The sequence below is a fragment of the Argopecten irradians genome, chromosome 7 (assembly GCF_041381155.1).
Source record: "Argopecten irradians isolate NY chromosome 7, Ai_NY, whole genome shotgun sequence".
Taxonomy (NCBI): domain Eukaryota; kingdom Metazoa; phylum Mollusca; class Bivalvia; order Pectinida; family Pectinidae; genus Argopecten; species Argopecten irradians.
The window spans coordinates 32,279,172-32,297,336 of NC_091140.1; the positions used below are offsets into that span (position 1 = coordinate 32,279,172).

The 18,165-nt window shown below is 35.3% G+C and overlaps 1 protein-coding gene across 2 annotated transcripts; it reads left to right on the top strand.

Moving 5' to 3' along the window:
- The first annotated feature begins 1,568 nt into the window (after positions 1-1,568).
- Positions 1,569-17,950, top strand: LOC138328174 (proton-coupled zinc antiporter SLC30A9, mitochondrial-like). 2 transcript variants are annotated; one of them, XM_069274845.1, is made up of 19 exons: positions 1,569-1,695; positions 3,302-3,423; positions 3,826-4,074; positions 4,518-4,682; positions 5,222-5,297; positions 5,765-5,863; positions 6,879-6,946; positions 7,649-7,680; positions 9,265-9,341; positions 9,849-9,951; positions 10,516-10,571; positions 12,326-12,461; positions 12,935-12,974; positions 13,993-14,073; positions 14,327-14,543; positions 15,047-15,109; positions 15,344-15,458; positions 15,711-15,824; positions 16,594-17,950. In XM_069274845.1, exons 2-19 carry the CDS (start codon positions 3,342-3,344, stop codon positions 16,636-16,638), a joined length of 1,818 nt encoding a protein of 605 aa, XP_069130946.1. In that variant the 5' UTR covers positions 1,569-1,695; positions 3,302-3,341; the 3' UTR covers positions 16,639-17,950. The 2 variants fall into 2 exon arrangements, with proteins under 2 accessions (XP_069130946.1, XP_069130947.1); XM_069274846.1 differs by having other exon boundaries at positions 3,323-3,423.
- Positions 17,951-18,165: the final 215 nt, after the last annotated feature.

Sequence of the window (18,165 nt, forward strand, 5' to 3'; positions counted from 1 at the left end):
TTTAAGCACAAAAGTGGAGAATTCCCATATATGTTTTTTACATAAATGGAACAAATATCAAATTAAGTGTTTAGTTCTTTACCGTAATTTTCTAAGTGAACGTGCCGGTTGATATATACATGCATAACCTTTTGCTAAAAATGAAAGAACACTTTTTGTGCATTATCACGCGTACGAGGACACTAATTGTAGAGCTGATAAAAGCTGATATATTTTAAGTGTCAATTATTAGGTGAATTATTTCTAAAACTAACATCTTAAATTCATATTTTTGGTAGATATTGAAGAAAATGAAATAAAGTAACTGAATATAATTATCTATGGACATTCAATAATCAAATCTGAACAAGGGTTCAATTCTTTAGAAGAAAACCAAATATATTTACTAAAATGATCACATTTACAATATTTTCTATAAAAAGCATGAAAAATTAAGGCTTTCAATCGCAACCCCTTTTTTCATTATTCATTTTATTTAAGTTACATAGGTGGTTATACTGATATATATTTATGTGTTTTATCATGCTTATGACAGATTTGTGCACTGATTTTATAGGATATGTATTTTGTGATCACAACTTCAGGGATAATTTTAGAGTGGCCCTTTAGACCATGATCCTTAGATTTTGAAAACGATCCCTAATCCTATGTTTCAGGAAATTTCTTAACATTTCTTTGTTAATAGCCCCTCAAGAATTGTCAAATACTTAAAAATGACCCACACATATTTCAGTTAAAATGATCCTTGCAGTATTCTCAATATATCAAGTACAATGTACTTTTATTTTGTGATATATAAAAATGAGGAAATTAGGACAACACATATATACAGGGAAGCCTATCTAAACCCAAAAATGCAATGAGAAAATGGACTTTGTAGCCAAATGGTCACAACAAAAGATCATGTAATATAAAATTGACCATTTTGTTTGCGCCATAAAGAAATTGGTCTTATTAAAGAAGATGGTCGTTATACAGAGATAGTCTTTAAGGAATGCTTTACTCTAATTACAAATATCATTTTTTTGCAATATCGTGAGCATAATTGGTGTTTTGTCATTGTTAATATGTCATAGACAAAGGGTGTTTATTGGATTAAATAAGGATTGGTAAAGGGGACAGCCAGAGCTAGGTGAAATTTGTGATAACAACTTAATTTATGAATACTTTAATAGGGAAATTAATGGCAAAATGTGATCAGAGGGGACTGCTGTTAAATATAAACAGACTGGGACCCAAATACTGGCCTAATGGGAATTAGGGGGAAGGCAACTTGAGACTCTGATAAGGAAGGTTAGGAATGGTATTTATGTTATTTAATTGTTTGGTTCATGTCCTTGTTTATTTGGCACCATATAAATGTATAATAAATGCACTTATTCCAGTTTAGGACAAACGAGTACCAATACTGTAATTCAGCTTGGCCTCAATAAAGGAAATCATTGACATGAATACATGCATTTTTTTCCTATTGGCTTGGTGTCTAATTTTGAGAAGGCCTTCTTAAATCCATTCAGCATAACAATAATTTCAAAAAGGCCTAATAAAATAGGCAAGTTTAACGGGACTCTGGGAGACTACAGATTTTGGGGCGAACTGTCTAGGAGCGACCCAGTTTGGGGCGAATCATCTGGATACTTTTTTGCCTACCGGAAGTGGATATCTTGGATGCTCTTGATGGAGGCGAGTTGCAAGGTAGGTCAGAGTTATGGTGCATTTAGAAGTTAAGCCTACTTTAGGGTTTGTTTATATGTTTGAATTGTTAATGTTAACATTGTCTCGGCGCTCAATCTCCTATTGTCGCAAATAACTTCATTGTATCGACTTGTCTTAGCACAACAACACTCCTGCAACACCATGTCAAAAAGGGCACTGACCACTGTGTTGGAGGTATGCCAGTACAACATCGGCTAATAATTCGGAATTTGGTGGGTTTTTTTTCGGGAAACATTACGGTTCAAACGAGAAGTCACTGTGACCTAAGTAGCTACTATCTATATTTTACCAATGTTATTATCACGGGCGTCTGCAGATCTGATATGCTTATTGTTTTGGAAAAATTATAATATCCAACCTCTACTATATGTTCATATAGAAGGGGTAGGCTAATAGTCTATTACATTTTTTCCAAAACCAGAAGCAGACGCCTGCGGTATAATTACAGATTTTAGATCATTGCTGTTTAGTGTTTCTGTCTGTTAATAATGTATTTTGATGAAATGCCAACATGTTATGATATGGTAATGTCAATGAAGTTTGATAGAGCATTAATGGTATGTCCATACTGGCAATGCTATTTCTCTTTTTCCTTTAATCCTTTTCCTATTATTATTGAGTGCCTCGACCAGGAATCAAATCTGGGTCTCTGGTGTGAAAAAAAACTGCGGCTCTACTGACCGAGCCGAAAGAAGCATTCTCAGTCAGCCGAGTGTCAGAGACCGTATTTAACATAAACCATACCAACCAGTTCATTTTACAAATGTTTTGCCATACTATACCTCTATCATTGTTGAAGCAGTATTAAATAATGATTAATGACACAATATCCAATTGTAGAAAAAGTGTCTGAATGTGATCAATAGGCAATTATAATACTTTGAAGAGTTTGTTAGTATTTTGCTATAAGCTCTTACAAGTATTTTATAATAGAGTGGATTTTGCATGTACATGTGTTAGTTCATTCACCCCTGAAATTCCATGATGGACTGGTCTAATCTGTGATTTAGAAGAGTCTAAATGTGTCTTCAGGGGTGAATACGTTATACACAGTAAAACATGGTTATAACGAACCTCTGGGGACCAACAAAATCACCTCGTTATAAGCATAATTCATTATATACACATTTCATATATATCTTATAAGAACATGGCCCCGATTTCTCACACATTGCATATATATCTTATAAGAACATAGCCCCAATTTCTCGAAACAAACTTAAGTCAAAAACCGACTTAAGTCATAAATTTTCATATAAGTAATTACATAAGGAGAAAAACTTAAGTTTTGACTTAAGTCTGCACTTTTGTTTTGAGAAATCGAGGCCAGGACTTGTATGAAAATTGCTACATTATAACCATGAATTCCTTGTAAGAGTGTTCTTTACAAACATGTTTTACTGTATATACATTGTCACCCAGCTGATGGAACATGTATGCATGCATATGTCTGACTTCCTTAATTTAATGGTCCAGTCAGAATACATGTAGTCATTGGTTTATCATTCTGGAGGCCTACATTCCTTTCCTGGTCAGGATACTTGACAGATATAGAGTGTTTCCTGGTATTTTATACTACATACAGGTACAAACAATGATTTTGTAGTGAATGAGCTCGAGCCACGATGCTGACCCTGAGATTGGCCTTATCCAAAGGCATTAGTGATATCCCCCCATTGCTGAGGATATCATCACAGAATTATGAAGGTAAATCTTTATCATTTGGAGGGGTAGTGTCAGGCTAACCAGAGATATATTCAATCTTATAATATTTTATTGATAATTTCCTTAAATTTTACTCTCATGGAACCCCCTAAGGAAATGGAAATCTAATAAGTTAGTCTTGACTCCAGATCTGCCACTTTCAAACAAATGCATTTTACCTATAAATATTGTTTGATGGGATCAGGCCTTATAATAATGACAATGGCTAGAATGTAAAAAGTGATGCTTTTTAAATATAATGACAATTTCCAAATCCGTTCCATTTATTTTGATGTTTTTCAGAGAGAGAAAAACGCTAGCAAATTTAATAGGTTTATTACATTACCTCAAACTTCTCCACCTGTAAATTACAAAAAAGTATATTTTCCTTGATTTTTTTTTCAGTGTGTAAAAGTTGCTTGATTAAACGGCACCTGAGTTCACCCACTCGGTTCCCACAACAGTTCAAGAATGGCCATAAGAGAGTTTGTAGCAGTCGGTCTGTTAGATGGCTGACTGATGGTAGCTCAACTGACTGTGGTAAGGACCCTTTATCACAGAAGAAGGAAGGAGCTGAAGCAAATTTGATCAACACAAGAACTATATGTGGAGAGAATCTAGATACAGACTCCGGGTCCACTGTAAATGATGATGGTAACTATACAACAAGACTTGATAATTTTAAAGCATAGAAACTTGTATGAAGTCATATACAATTAATATATGACACTGTAAATTGTCCATTTTTGTGTGGAATAACGCTATTGAGGCTTGCCTGTACTTTTGTTGAAATTATGTCGCATAATACTGTTAGTTCACCTGGTTTCCATAATTGTAATACATAACGCTGTTATATCAGAATTAACCAGGTTAGTGATGCAGGCACTCTGGGCCTATTCCATAACATATACATTGGATCAACATGTCCGCCTATGTGTTTATACCTTTTATTTATACTATTGCATATAATACTGGATTGGCCAAAGAGTGAAACAATATACAATGGGATATATCCATTCAAATGAAAACGTAAAATAGTTTTTGTGCTCATGTTATTACAAAGTGATTTTTGATGATTTCTGGTTTTTCTATTACAGGAGAAAATTTAGTGATATCTTTTGACTATAAAGAAGGATCGCCCTTACATCATCAACTTAAAAAATGTATGGAGGACAAAACACTGCGAATCACCAATGCCAAAGGAGAAGAGATCACTATAGACAATGACAAGTTTTTATGGCCAGTGTTTCCTAAAAATAAATGTAAGTTTAAACCTCACCTGCACTATTACTACAACATTTAATAAAGATAGAACAAAATCTCTCAGACTTTAATTTAGAGTCATTGCCACTTGCAACTTTGCATGGGCAGCGTTGCCGAGTGGTTACAACTTAGTCATTCTGACATATTACCATAAGTAACTCATTATTGTCAAAGACGGAATAGCCATTTGAACGGCCATCTTTGGTGATCGCTGGCACGACAATTGTGATGTCACAATGATCATGACGTTGTAATAGGTGGATGGCAGTTCATAGACTGATGAATGCCAACTGCGCTTGGTAGGGTTACATAGTTGCACTGCAATGAAAATGTAAATAGTCCTATTTAGTTATTACTTTAGAGATATATCCTTTTATAAGAAACATTCAAATATGGACGAATTTTTTTTTTTTTTTGGTTCTGTCAAAGCTTAATATAACTACTATTAAGATATAACGGACTGATAAAATTTTTAAAAGATCTTGAGGAAATATGTGCTGATTTAATTTTATTTAAGTTCTGTTCTTTTCATTTCCAGCCATTAATCCGTTTGATGAAGATGAGAAATTGATTGAAGAAGAACGAGCGCTCCGGGAATACATGCTCTCACCACGGTAAATAACACCATTCTTAAATAGAGATTTTTATATTTACATATAATAGAACCTCATTCTCTCAGACTTGTTTAAATTAGAGGATCCTGTTTATTTGGAAAGCTGTTGTTAGTCCTGAACAAAGCATGCATTCTTTTTATTTTTATTGAACATTTAATTTGAATACTGAGTATAAAGTTGAATTTTATTTGACAATGTCGATGAAAGTAAAAACTTCAAGTATTGGCATAAACTTGGGTCTTTAAAACTATGCATGCTATGGATATCATCATTCAAGCGTAAAAGTATTTAAAGCAGAAATATTTTCTTGTAAGATGATAAAATTTGTTTGTTATTCAACAGCATACCTGTATATTTTTAGATGAAAAACAAAGTTTTTGTTAATTTTATACAAATGTTAAGGATTAAGAATTACTACTTTTAGCCATGTAAATACTGCATTGTGATTATTTGTTTCGTCATTTCAGGAATCTAAAAAATCTCAGATTTATAAGGAAAAGAAATGCGTACCGTAACACAGACAAGAAATATGTTACTATGTACTCTGTATCTGATCTACAGAAAAAGTAAGTGTATGCAAATCAATCAATACATATAAAGATGTTAAATGAGAGGTATTTCATTTTAAAGATTTTCTCAATTAGAAGAATTTGATATCAATGACTTCTTTATCAATATCAATAAGTGCCTTTTTACTGATGAAAATATCACTACATCTTATTTGCATATTTCAGCAAATACAAAAAAACAATATGCTTGTCATATTTCTATGAGCTAAAACGGGTATAATTGTGGTAGAAACAGGTCACACGACTCATAGTTGTTGGATATGGAATTTATTTCTTACTCGTAAGTTTTTTTAAAAGTTATAGATTATAAAAACACCTGTAATTGAAATAATATTCTTTCAAATAGTACTATATTTGTTGTATCAGTATATCGACTGTAAACTAACATTCCTTCACATACGATTTGTCGATTATCTTTCACAAATTCTGCGATCCGAGTAAATTTGTGAATGTTTACCTCGACTTATCACGAAAGTGTAGCTTGTTTACAGTATCCTCCCAAACACTTGTTTGTATTTGGACATGTAATATATTTTTGAAAACAAATTAACAATAATTACCAGTATTATGATTTTATTACTTTATCACCACAAAGATATGTTACCATTAGTTTGATGTCACCTTTTTTGATTGCGTTGGAATTGGTGGGGCTCTTTATATTGGCTCTTTAGAATATGACCTATTTTAAAAATGAAGCCCAATCTCCCCTATGTACAGCGTTCTCGTGATAATTCTTCCTTTTTACCAATTTTCTTTTCAAAATAAGGTATATAACATAATTCATACCCCTAGAGTCACAATTAACTTCTTCCAATTATAAGTTTGGAACATTTCATTATGAAATTTCAGGGATGAATGCGTTAGAAAGTCATTGATATATTCTACTGGTTGTTGCAAGTTCTTTGCATAGAGTATAAGATAGGCAATCCTCAAATTTTCATTGATAGGAAAACAAAAAATAGAAGCTCATTGCCCATTACATTCTCGTCTGATTTGTGTTGATTTATTGTAGGACTATAGATGTATGGGGAAGTATAGCGAGAATGGAGATGCAGAGGAACCGACACAAGAGCCGGTATGGTTAGTATCATCCAGATATGGTTAAAGATGGTCCATCACCCACGGAGCAAAAATGATACTCATCATGTGAACAATAATTGGTGTTTAATTGTGTATATATGTGTAGTTAACACAAAAAATACTGTAAAATAACTTGTTTTGGTTTTGTTTGGTGGATGCACAATCAGTAGAACTTCAATCCATATAGGGCATAGTGCAAAGAACTTTTTTCAGGACGAAAATACAAAGTTCAAACTTTTCAATGTTTGTAATGGTGTAAAGTGAGTCCTCTGCTACTGGTTTTGATAAAGAAAAAATGTCATTTGTCAGTGATGTAGCATCTTTGCTTACTTATTAGCAGAAAATTTGACTGGGAATCCCACAAAGATCCCAGAGATCCAGACGGGATATACCGGGATATTTTGATGGGATCTCTTGTGTTTGTCATTGTTTATTTGATCCTTGGCATGATCCTGGTCAGATCCCTGCTGAGCAGGATTGTGGTGTAATACTGTACAATACATCCAGAGGATCCAGTATAATCTGGACCGGATTTCTACATTATGCACATACATGTTCACTGTACCTTGATTTTGTTGACTAACAAACTGGTAGTGTGATGATCTTCAGTTTAGAAGCACTTTATTTGTATAGAGAACAAAGGCTTTCATTATCTATTCACGAACTTCATAATGATAGATTAACTTTCTACTTTTCTTGTAGGTTATGAAGATACTCTTGTTATTGAAGAAAAGGTAAGACATTAACGACAGTATTATTAAAGAATGTACAATTCTTTTATTTGTATAGTCAATTTAAAAAATGCAATTTGAAGAAATTCAGTAGATTGGGAAAAAGTAATAAAACTACAATATACAATATTACTGATAAAAATAAAATGTTACTGGTATCCAAATGACGAATACAATATATTTGTACGATGTAATTGTAAGACAACATAAGTGAAATTAAAATTAGCTTTCAAAACTTCAATGGTTTTTACAAATCAAAATTATCTGTATTGATATGATATACTTGTGCATTTAAAATTTGTAGATGAAATACTCATGGTCTCTTAAATGTTAAGCTAAACATTAGAAAATAGTCTCTTCAATTGTATGCTAAAAATTAGAAAAAATATCATCCCTTTACATCATTTATTAAGTTTCTGGTATGATTTATTTCGACTTTAATAGGTAATAGTCACTCAGACATGTTAACCCTACCGATTCAAGCAGAAGTCTACTGCTTTTGATGCTGATATTCCGCCTACCACTTTAATATCCAAACATTCCGATTTCTACAAAATATCTTAATTTTTAGCTCACCTGGCACAAAGGGCCAGTGAGATTATGTCATGGCATGGCTTCCGTTGTCCGTCCGTCCATCAACATTTTCTTTAAATCGCTACTTGTCCTAGAGTTCTTCATGGATTGTTATCAAATTAAGCCACAAATATCCTTGGGGGAAGGGGAACAGAACTTGTATAAATTTTGGCTCTAACCCCCCGGGGGCAGGAGGGGCAGGGCCTAATAGGGAAATAGAGGTAAATCCTATAAATCGCTATTTGTCCTAGAGTTTTGCATGGATTGCAACCAAATTCGGCAACAAACATTCTTGGTTGAAGGGGAACAGAACTTATGTAAATGTTGACTGACCCCCCGGGGGCAAGAGGGGCGGGGCCCAATAGGGGAAATTGAGGTAAATCCTTTAAATCGCTACTAGTCATATAGTTCTGCTTGGATTGTAACCAAATTTGGCCCAGAAACATCCTTGGGGTAACAGAATTTGTATAAATTTTGGCTTTGAGCCCCTGAAGCATAATGAAGAAAAAGAAACAATGAACCTGTATTCAGAACATTACTTGGCGTTACAAACCAGGTGAGCGATACAGGCCCTCTAGGCCTCTTGTTTTTCAGAGTACAGAGTAAGGGGACTGGCTTGATAATTAAGTAAACAAGGGAGGTGTGAACACTCCCTGACCAACACCCACTGGTGCTAATTAGCAGCCTGGGGCTAGTTCCACCTTGGCTTGGTGGTCTGAGTGTAACGATGTGTATTACGTAGGCCTACCGTTAGGAAACAATCATCTGGCCTTTCAATAAATTTTATGCTTCAAACTAGTTAGCATCATATCAAAACCTTATACTGAATGATTTCCCTTGTTTGTACTGGTAGGTACGTATTCATTGTGTCATTGTTATTTTGTGAGCGAGTGTGATGTTAAGCTTACAAACCCATGACTTCACAATTAATACCTACAGGCAAGGGGAGATTACTCTATAATGTGCCGAATAAATGTATATAATGTGCCAAATAAATGTATATGGTATTTTCAGACAAAATCAAATTCTGGTTTACTACGACAGACCATCACTTCAGCACCTGGTAAGGTGGTCCTATCAGCTATTATAGCGTAAGTATTCCATTTGGAATATTCTGGTGTGGAATAATACATTTTTTATAGTTTCATTATGAGACACAGAATAATCACAAACATTTATCTTCATACAAAATGTATACGACATTCATTAACTGGACATATCATCGACAAAGTGAACACATGCTCAAGTCCATTGTAGAATACAGTGTCATGAATGATACATTGTATTTAACCTAGCGGACTGTTCTAGTTTACACGGTGGTCGAGTGGTAAAGACGGTCGAGTGGTAAAGACGTTCGAACATACTACCACTTGTCTGGTTTTAACACGTTCCTATATCTGTTTCCAGTAACATGGTGAATGCTGGTTTTAACATGTTCCTATATCTGTTTCCAGTAACATGGTGAATGCTGGTTTTAACACGTTCCTATATCTGTTTCCAGCAACATGGTGATTGCTGGTTTTAACACGTTCCTATATCTGTTTCCAGTAACATGGTGAATGCTGGTTTTTTTAACATGTTCCTATATCTGTTTCCAGTAACATGGTGAATGCTGGTTTTAAGGGCTTTGCCTGGCTTTCCACAGGATCCCACAGTATGTTTGCTGAGATGATTCACTCGTGTGTAGACGCTATAAATCAGGTAAGTTACACTGCTACAAAGTTATATATATATATATAGTACTGAAAAACCGGTTATTACGAATGATTACTGTAATTAGAGTAAAAATTTAGGTAATAATTAAAACTATAATTAATTGCAAATTCTCAGGTAGCAATTTTTAGGCTATATAGGCTATATCAGTAGAGTCTGTTTTTCTTCTCTCTAGGACTAGGACTGGTAGTAAAGTATATGTAGTAAATTTTACTTTGTCAATCTGATTAAAACTGATATCCTTATACTCACTCCATATAGAGGATCAGGAAACATTCCATTCAGGGTCACATTCTCTTGACCTTTATACCAGGTACTCCCTGTACATAGTATACAGAAATGATTCTAACAGCTTCCACAAACCATTTTACCCCATTGAGAAACTTTGTGATAGTACATGTAATATGATTGGTCAATTTGAAAAGTCACCAAAACTCGACCCCTAATGGGATGTTGTCAGATTCTACATAGAACAGTGTGAGATATAGAGACCTGTATTCTAATCAGATTGATTCTTCTGTAACTGTCAATGTTGTTGTGTTAATTATCCAGATCCTTATGTTATTTGGCTTGTACAGCTCCAACAAAGCCCCTGACTCCAACCATCCGTAAGTATTTCATTTATTTTACAGTCTTTATAATGCTGTGTACAAATATACATCTTGGGGAATTTTCTTTCAAACATATGAGATCCCATTTCAATTTCAGCATTTTCAATTTTAGTACATTGGGTAGGATTTGGCTTTAGAAAAATAAAGGCAAGTAAATTTGGGTTTAAATCAAAATCTTTTTTATTCTTTATTATGACTTTGATATGTGATTTCTTATTTCCTCCTTTGTACACCGTCTCACTTTTAGCCTTGAGTTGAGTGTTCACTCCTGTGAGATAGTCTTTTTTCCATTTGTAGCTCAGGAACATTTTTGTATAACATAGTCTATAAAGAGGTAGTCTCTGGTCCTGCTTAGCATGTTGCATTAAGGGAGTGGAATGATTGTTTTGGCCATTGTCGGTATAAATGGTGTGACTGGACGGGTGTGCTGTTTTAAATGTTGTGACTGGGCGGATGTGCTGTTTTAAATGATGTGACTGGGCGGGTGTGCTGTTTTAAATGATGTGACTGGGCGGGTGTGCTGTTTTAAATGATGTGACTGGGCGGGTGTGCTGTTTTGAATGATGTGACTGGGCGGGTGTGCTGTATTAAATGATGTGACTGGGCGGATATGCCTGTTTTAAATGGTGTGTGACTGGGCGGGTGTGCTGTTTTAAATGGTGTGACTGGGCGGGTGTGTTGTTTTAAATGATGTGACTAGGCGGATGTGCTGTTTTAAATGGTGTGACTGGGCGGTTATGCCTGTTTTAAATGGTGTGACTGGGCGGGTGTGCTGTTTTAAATGATGGTGACTGGGCGGGTGTGCTGTTTTAAATGATGTGACTGGGCGGGTGTGCTGTTTTAAATGATGTGACTGGGCGGGTGTGCTGTTTTAAATGATGTGACTGGGCGGGTGTGCTGTATTAAATGATGTGACTGGGCGGATATGCCTGTTTTAAATGGTGTGACTGGGCGGGTGTGCTGTTTTAAATGGTGTGACTGGGCGGGTGTGTTGTTTTAAATGATGTGACTAGGCGGATGTGCTGTTTTAAATGGTGTGACTGGGCGGTTATGCCTGTTTTAAAATGGTGTGACTGGGCGGGTGTGCTGTTTTAAATGATGTGACTGGGCGGGTGTGCTGTTTTAAATGATGTGACTGGGCGGGTGTGCTGTTTTAAATGATGTGACTGGGCGGGTGTGCTGTTTTAAATGATGTGACTGGGCGGGTGTGCTGTTTTATATGATGTGACTGGGTGGGTGTGCTGTTTTAAATGATGTGACTGGGCGGGTGTGCTGTTTTAAATGATGTGACTGGGTGGGTGTGCTGTTTTAAATGATGTGACTGGGCGGGTGTGCTGTTTTAAATGATGTGACTGGGCGGGGTGTGCTGTTTTAAATGATGTGACTGGGCGGGTGTGCTGTTTTAAATGATGTGACTGGGCGGGTGTGCTGTTTTAAATGATGTGACTGGGCGGGTGTGCTGTTTTAAATGATGTGACTGGGCGGGTGTGCTGTTTTAAATGATGTGACTGGGCGGGTGTGCTGTTTTAAATGATGTGACTGGGCGGATGTGCTGTTTTAAATGATGTGACTGGGCAGGTGTGCTGTTCGTCATCCTTGGTAGTATGTTTCAGTGAGATAATACTAGAAATTGGGCAAAAGTTCTACTAATACTAGAATTTTAGTGAATACAAAATCAAAACCAAGCCTTACCATGATGTTGCCATTTACACTCATACTTTATCCCACTATTATTCTGTATTATTTTTCAGGTATGGATACACATCAGCGAAGTTTGTGTTCTCCTTCACCGCTGGCATCTCCATCTTCTTTTTCGGAGGGTTGATCAACGTAGGCCTGGGAATGATGGGATTTATGGCTAATATACCCTACCACTACTCCGTATGGGTGAGCAATCCTTTTCCTTGGTTTCTAGAATAGTTATGAGTTATCACCCCTGAAACTTTTCATTCTTTTGTCAGGGAAGGTAATGCATCAACTCTGAAAGTGGGAATATGTTCTTTATAGCGAATTGAAAAGGCATCAAGCTAATATTTGTACTTTTATTGGGTCCCTGCTGCATTGGCTTACAGTACAATAATTGTTCTGACTCTACCAAACATCCAGATGGCAATTGATTTTTATCTCCTTTATGAAGATTTCTTCAAAAAGATTAACTTTCATATTAAACAGAAAACTGTAAACTAAATGAAGGTTTATCGGCTCTGCATGTGTGACCACGTATCATGGTTAGACAATATCCGGATAAAAATGTCTTTGCTTTACATTGTTATATTATTTCTTTGCTTCAAATGTAATTATTTTAGATAAACAAAATATTATATGACATATTTATTTTTATGTTATTTTCTCTTTGACAGGCTTTGTTGATACCAATATGTGCCACATTTACGGAAGGTGGTAAGTATGTTAATGGAGTTATCTCCCATGCTTCAAGTTTAACCATCACAAAACTTGCTTTAGAAGTGATTTAGGGAATTATCATTAGATTAAGGGACAATTACTCTCTCTTGACATTAGCAGAAGAAAGATCTTCTTTAATAAATTTTGAAAGCTGACAATGCAAGGTAAAATGCGTTCAACTGATTTTGAAAAATACAGCAGATTTCAATATTCATGAAATAGTACCTTGTTTGAGGTAGCCACTTTTGTTCTCTGTACCAGAATTTTGTCAACCTTTATATAAACCACTGAATCAACAAACATGAGTTGAGTCTATACACCTACCAGGTGGCTGTCTATTGGGTATCACTTACCAGTATCATACAACACAAATACAAATTCCTTTACCTTTAACCTGTGTTGGTATCCAAGTACAGCAAAAGAAAAATGACGACTGACTCACTTCCTTGGATAAGACACTGTTTTAACCAGAAAATTTCTTGGAAACAATTTCCAAAACTTACCAGTATGATATTTCCAAAAAAAAACTTTACAGGTTGAAATAAATCTGTAGCAGTCTGGATTATAGATTGGGTTTATTTTGTTCTACATTCTATGAATCACAGGGGGGAACCATCGATCATCAAAAGAAGTTACAAGCATCATTTCTACAGATAGCAAATAAGTTACCCTAATCATCACTTTTGAGTTACCCTAATCATACAAAATTTTACATGCTTGATTCCGACGTCTGTGGATCTCTGTGCAATATTGTTGTTAGAAGACACGATCTACGACGGTTATGCAAGAAAAATACCCGTCTATTCTGTGAACAGACTGTATGATTTTCTCGTATTTTTGTACCATCGCCATGTTGGATATGGGCAATTGCAGTTACCCTAATCTGATTCCCCTCTGTGATGAATAGGTAACTTAAGGATGTGTCATGTTTATAGAGATGGAGGAAAGTCTGGCCACCATAGACCCTTTCCCGTTTCTATGTAGTATGCTTTTACTTCTGTGTTCTTCATTACAGGTTCATTACTTATAGCCTGTCAGGAAGCCTATAAAAAGATGCCTCCAAATGAAAGAAATTTTAAAGGTTTAACTAATTTTGGTAAGTTAAAAGGACTAATTATGCTTATAATTATGCTTATAATCAGGAGTTTAGATTTATTCAAATTTTGTATTTTCACTAAATTGGTTTGAGAAACATGGTATTTGGAAAGACATTTTCAGAAGGAAACTGAAAAACCCTGTAAAATAAACAAATTTTCCACATAGACTAACTCTCTGTGATCCAGTATTGCTCTCAGAAAGTCCTGTAGTGTTGTCTTCGAATACTTATAATCTGATTTGTTTAATTACAGTCCAGCAGGGTTTGGAGCCCAGTATGACTGTCGTGCTGTTGGAGGATTTCGCGGCTGTAGTGGGTAATGTCGTGGCCATCGGTTGTTACTACATAGGCAGTAGTTTTGGTCCCTCGTTGGTATGGATCGACTCACTAGGCTCAGTAATCATTGGAGGACTTCTCGGAGCTGTGGGGATGGTCATTATACGAACAAACTATGCAGCTATTGTCGAAAAGTAAGTGCTGAACTTTTCTTTTTTGAAGAAATGCTACAGTATAACTGGATATTTTTCTGGGGATGACAGTTTTCACGATTTGCAGGGCATTGCTATTATGTTCGCAAAAATTTGATCAGGAAAATAAGAATTAGCGAGTCATATAGACCATGAAAGCCAGGGCACGAAAATTTAAAACTACAAAAATCTAATTTTCTCAGTCTCAGTTAAGATAGAAAAAATTCATTCACATAAATAATGGACTATACCGTATTTATGAAAACGGTTTCCTTATTCTGTTAACTACCTCAATCCTAGTTCAGTAGGGTCTCTTACAAGATCTCTTCAATAAACAAAGACAAGTTGTCAGGATCTATGCTGTAAGATGTTTCAAAATCACCAGAATTACAATATATAGAGAGGTTCCCAAACAAATCACTGTCGCTTATCATATTTATCAGTTAATTTATCACATGATTTGCTTTGTCAAACATGCATAGTTAAGGGATAAATTGTTTTTGTAGATCAGTACCTGCAGAGGAGAAGGATGCGATACAGTACACTATGGAGAGTGACCCCATCGTCAGGTAACGTTACATTTTATCTGTATGATTACATACATAATGGGAACAAATTATTAGGAAACTGTAGAAAGAAGACTAACAAATGTCCGCCTGGATTACCAATAGGCAGATTACTGTGTAAATAAATGACTGGTGAACTGATGTTGATGTGTTCTAGGTCTGTGCATGACATGTCCGTCTGGATTACAGATTACTGTGTAAATAAATGAGTGATGAACTGATGTTGATGTGTTCTAGGTCTGTGCATGACATGAAGGTGGTCAACGACAGAGTCAAGGCCGAGATCGACTACAATGGACGAGAAATCACCAGCAAATATTTATTGGAACAGAACATGTCAGCGATTCTTCAGGTTTGTACTGGTTGAAAATCATCTCGCCAAATTGGACCAAATTAGCTCCTATGTCACTTATACAAGCAAAAAATATGAAAATCTTCAAGTTACCCATGTATTTGAGATGAATTTAGTTGAATAATGAAAAGTTTGGTTGAATGAACAGGGCCTTCAAGTTACACATGTTTAAGTTACAAGGTTACTTTAGCTATAAGTTGTAAAAACTTTAAGAAGTTGTAAAAGTTATTGTATCTTTTGTTTTGAATACAGGAAATGCAGTACATGCAAAATGAGAAAGATGCAGAGGAATTCCTGAAATACCACGGTGATAATGTGATTAATCAGCTGGGTATGAGAGTCGACGGATTGGAGACTAGAATCAAGGTACGTAAGTTTGTCTTGTAGTAAGGAGGCTGTGAATACGAGGTTTACAGATACCAAAACAATGTGGATAAATGACGATGCACTGTCACTTAGTCCCACATTCTGGTGATTGTGACATTATAAAATCATGTCAAAATATGTTATAATCACCTGAAGATCATCCTCGATATTCCAGGGGTTCCGATCACTTACGATCTATCTCTACACCCCTCTCATAGTGAAACTGGAGGCAACAGAATAGAACAGGTAACTTAGTCATTTGATGTACATCAAAAGAGCCGTATAACGGTACACTGTGGTTGACTCTGTGCCTTTGATGTTCGGCGTCGCTCTCTCTATAGTCTTCAAATGAAATATTTGTTAGCCTGTGATTGGTCAAATGTTTTCCGCTGAGCTGCCTTCAATTTCACTATGAGATAGTCCAGGGGTGTAGAGATCGTAAGTGATCGGAAGCCCTGGAGTATCGAGGATGCCTGAAGATGGGACTAATCCACACTTAATTGTACTTGACCCATGTTATTTTTGGAATCTCAAAATAGTCGTATTGATTCAATACTAATACTGTTACTGATATCTCTTGATTTTTGATGGACTCAAAAATTGTAATTAACTTGTCACAAAATCTGGGAACATACAGAATATCATTATGCAGTGTACCAAAGTTATCCAAATATAAAAGCTATACAGACAATTTAGGTTGTTATCCAAAAATGAAACTCCGTTTTAAAATATGTATTAAAGTCTTAACTGTGTGTTGCTTTTTTTTCAGTCGAGACATCCAAAGGTGCGTCATGTTGATCTGGAGTCGTTATGAGGCTTAATTGACTCGTTAGTAATCATCATTCATTATGCTGTGATATTGTCTGTACCTAGAGAATTTCATCAAAATTGAGTCATGTATATAGGAAAAGTGTCTGTCATCAAATTTGAGTCATGTATATTGGAAAAGTGGCCGTCATCAAATTTGAGTCATGTATATTGGAAAAGTGGCCGTCATCAAATTTGAGTCATGTATATCGGAAAAGTGGCTATTATCAAATTTGAGTAATTTATATTGGAAAAGTGGCTGTCATCAAATTTGATTCATGTATATCCGAAAAGTGGCTGTCATCAAATTTAAGTTGTGTATATCAGAAAAGTGTCTGAAACTGTCTTTTCAGTATTAAACATTTTGATATTATGATAACAGTACAGTTCTGTCTAAAGAATTTCATCAAATTTTAGTAATGTGTTTTGCATATCAGGATATAGTGGCTACATCATATTTTCAGTATTAAACATGATTATGCCATTCATTTTTAATCAAAACATGTATACATACAGCAGTAAATACAAGTACTGTATATGTAAGAACAAAAGCATTGTATTGAAGTCTACATAGTGAATCTAAAACGTTTATTTTTTTGTTGCTCCTTCATTGTGTATAAAACACTTATTACTTTATAGGTATGTAGTGTATTTAATGCAAAAGATACATTAATTAGTATTTTTGGTTTGAAGAAGAAGAGGTTTTGGAATTATGCAAACAAGTTTGATAAAACAGAAGTCAAGAAACATAGTTAGACTTAAAATACCATGTATGTTTTGACAGTAATGTACATGTATGTCATTTGTGTTTTGAATTCCAAACACACAATCAAGATTTGTATTGTCAGATAAGATAGTTACCATGGTGAAATTAAGCATCTTTAAAACAAAATTATGTACATTTATGTTATAACCCTAAACTGACCAAAATACTTATTTAGTTTTATTTTGAGACATATACGTTAATTTTGCAGGTTAAAACCTTATGATTTAAACTCAAAACCAGAATTGAAATGTCAGCTTAGTAATAGATTTAATTATACCTATGATTTACTCTTTACTTACCATTTTACCAATATTGTACATTTCTTTTCCATTACACTGTGATCATAAATACCCTTTTAGCCCTCCATCATCAGATGGTGGGCTATTCAAATCGCCTTTCGTCCGTGGTCTGTCCTTCCATTCGTTTGTCCGTCCGTCTGTTAACAATTCTTGTTACCACTATTTCTCAAAAAGTACATGAGGGATCTTTCTCAAATTTCATATGTAGGTTCCACTAGGGTCCTAGTTGTGCATATTGCATTTTGGGACCGAACCATCAAACAAGATGGCCTGACGGTCCATCTTGGATTTTGATAGTTAAAGTTTGTTACCGCTTTTTCCTCAAGAAGCACTGAGGGATCTTTCTCAAATTTCATATGTAGGTTTCCCCTAGGGACCTAGTTGTGCGGTATTACATTTCGGGACCAATTGGTCAACAAGATGGCTAAATTTCATATGTAGGTTCCCCTGGGGTACTTTGCTGTGCTTA